Source organism: Penaeus monodon, chromosome 38, assembly GCF_015228065.2.
Source record: "Penaeus monodon isolate SGIC_2016 chromosome 38, NSTDA_Pmon_1, whole genome shotgun sequence".
NCBI lineage: Eukaryota > Metazoa > Arthropoda > Malacostraca > Decapoda > Penaeidae > Penaeus > Penaeus monodon.
In genome coordinates this window covers 3,461,166-3,462,957 of record NC_051423.1, presented here as the reverse complement: position 1 = coordinate 3,462,957, position 1,792 = coordinate 3,461,166, and the positions used below count along the sequence as shown (strand labels likewise).

The 1,792-nt window shown below is 46.8% G+C and overlaps 1 protein-coding gene across 1 annotated transcript in view; it reads right to left on the bottom strand.

The window, feature by feature from the left end:
• The window catches only part of LOC119596801, a 2,143-nt gene extending 849 nt beyond the window's left edge, over nt 1-1,294 (bottom strand). The window contains exons 1-3 of the mRNA XM_037946126.1: nt 1,206-1,294; nt 1,013-1,087; nt 1-892 (exon numbers count right to left, since the gene is read on the bottom strand). The exon at nt 1-892 is cut by the window's left edge and continues 849 nt beyond it. Of these exons, the coding sequence (XP_037802054.1) occupies nt 623-892; nt 1,013-1,087; nt 1,206-1,292 (432 nt within the window). The 5' untranslated portion in view covers nt 1,293-1,294 and the 3' untranslated portion in view covers nt 1-622. The remainder of the gene's footprint in view (nt 893-1,012; nt 1,088-1,205) is intronic.
• Nucleotides 1,295-1,792: the final 498 nt, after the last annotated feature.

The window sequence follows — 1,792 nt, the reverse complement described above, 5'->3', positions numbered from 1 at the left end:
TGCTACTCTACTCTGTACACATTATCACAGACTAAAACTATTCTAATTCAGAAGTACTATCATTGACTTAACTACTGTGCTTGAGTGAATGTAGGCCGGCTATATTATCAAGTATTCATAACTGGAAAGATTTCCTGAATCAGAACCTGAAATATAAACCTGAAATACTGGTTATGATCGGGAAATAAAAGGTGTAAAGTGGCGGTACTTCAGAAGTAAGTGGATTACGTGTTAATATTTTTTTTACGTTTAAATTGCTTGTATGGCGCGTGTATGTGTGCACGGGTATACGCTCATCTTACTCCATGTTACACTCTATAATGGGGTATAATTATCACCGTCACCTTATCGCCTGACAAGGTAATTGCTGCATCTGGCTCGTTAAACCTAATTATCTTTACTAGCATCCCGAGAGCTAGTAACTGAGGGCACACGAGGTTCTAGAGGATACCGACTGACCCTGCATGACCCCACGTCCTTCCAAAGGCTGTCCCCAAGACCTCAAGGAAGAAAATTGCATCTACAGCATTTATATTCCCAGATAGAGAATTAGGGGGGAAGCGAGCGTGTAACAGGGGACCCCCACGAGCCGTGAGGGCCCCTAGTACAAGCAAGGACAACGTTATATTTTATTAATCTCGGGTTCAATTTCGTACGAAACCTCCGCTATGTAGCCAAGTTTGTTGTCGTAGTAATAAGTGACGGTCTGGATGCGTCGGTCGGGAAGCTGCACGACGTACGACCCTCTAGAAGGCTCATTTATCCGCTCAGCGGAGGCTTCTTCGCGTGGTTCCTCTTGGTTGACGTCACCCGAAACAAGGTCGTACCGAACCGACCAGTCGTAGTCGAACCTCTCGTACGGGTTCACGTCGAAATAGTCTTCTAGCGATTCCTGTAAATGGATGAAGAAATGATTCAATCATTCACCGTTGTGTATAGTGCATTGTGTCGTTTTCTAGAAAGATATACGACCTACAGACACATGTGTTGCACTGCGCGACGTCGTACCGACCTGCGAGATGTCGTAGTTATCACGATATGGCTCCACGTAGATCAGACTTCCCGCCAAGCACAGCAGTATGACCAGCTGTCCGTGTAAATCGCATTTAACACACACTGTATTAATTGCCCCTTTGCCACTATGTCACCGGAATTATGGACACGTACTAGCACATATGAAACAGGAGTAATTGATACCTACTTACTGTTCTATTCATGGTCGAGCCGAGGAAAGTGACTTGCGGCCCGCGACTTCTGCTTTTATACGTGGCCAACGCCGATCCGAGACTCATTGTACAACAGGTTTTCTGGTCGGCAAAAATAGCTGCAGGTTCATGTCATGGCATGAAGTCCAGACGAGAGCGTGCTGGATGTGTTCTTTTGGCATTACCACCTGCGGAACAAATCTCATGTTTAAAGTTTACGGCCTTTTGTTCTCGGATTCCCGGGAGGAAAAGCACGCGGGCATTGTCATCGACCCTTTCCGTAGCCAGATATGCGTGTGGGTATTGTGCTTCGCCGTGGTAATGCGCGGGGCACTGTAGCGAGGTGAGACCGAGCTGCATAATGACTCAGAATAATGGTCAGTCGGCCCGAACATTCACACGGCCAGCCGCTCGGCTCTCACTCTCTCCGGTTGTGTAGTAGTGAAAGTGGGATGCGGTTTTAGTGGCGGCGGCGGCGTGTAAGGGATGAATGAAAGTTGCATGCAGCCTGGAGGTGTGAGGGTACGTGTAAATGGGATGATTAACAAAATTGGATAACTAAAATAAAGAAGTAGAGCGAAGAGGTA